This window comes from Antrostomus carolinensis, unplaced genomic scaffold (genome assembly GCF_000700745.2).
Source record: "Antrostomus carolinensis isolate BGI_N321 unplaced genomic scaffold, ASM70074v2 scaffold32018, whole genome shotgun sequence".
Classification (NCBI taxonomy): Eukaryota; Metazoa; Chordata; class Aves; order Caprimulgiformes; family Caprimulgidae; genus Antrostomus; species Antrostomus carolinensis.
The window spans coordinates 1-204 of record NW_010334166.1 but is presented as its reverse complement, the minus strand read 5'-3'; the positions used below and the strand labels follow the sequence as shown (position 1 = coordinate 204).

The 204-nt window shown below is 65.2% G+C and overlaps 1 protein-coding gene across 1 annotated transcript in view; it reads left to right on the top strand.

Annotated features, from left to right (window-relative positions):
• LOC104529744 (thrombopoietin receptor-like) overlaps nt 1-158 on the top strand; it is a gene marked incomplete at both ends in the record, with an annotated part of 3,944 nt that extends 3,786 nt beyond the window's left edge. The window contains one exon of the mRNA XM_010174136.1: nt 29-158. Coding sequence (XP_010172438.1) covers nt 29-158 — 130 coding nt within the window. The remainder of the gene's footprint in view (nt 1-28) is intronic.
• Nucleotides 159-204: the final 46 nt, after the last annotated feature.

The window sequence follows — 204 nt, the reverse complement described above, 5'->3', positions numbered from 1 at the left end:
TTCTCTGCCCTGGCTCTTGCCTGCCCAGGAGACATCGGGCTGTGCTGCAGCACCCCTGACCTGCGGCATGTGCGCTGCAAGTGGAGCTGGGACCCCACAGAACCCCGCAGCTCCCACCAGCTCTTCTACCGGGCACCTCCAAGCAGGGCCAGCACAAGGTAAGGGGCATGGTGGGGATGTGGGACTCAGGCAGAGCAGTGGCAC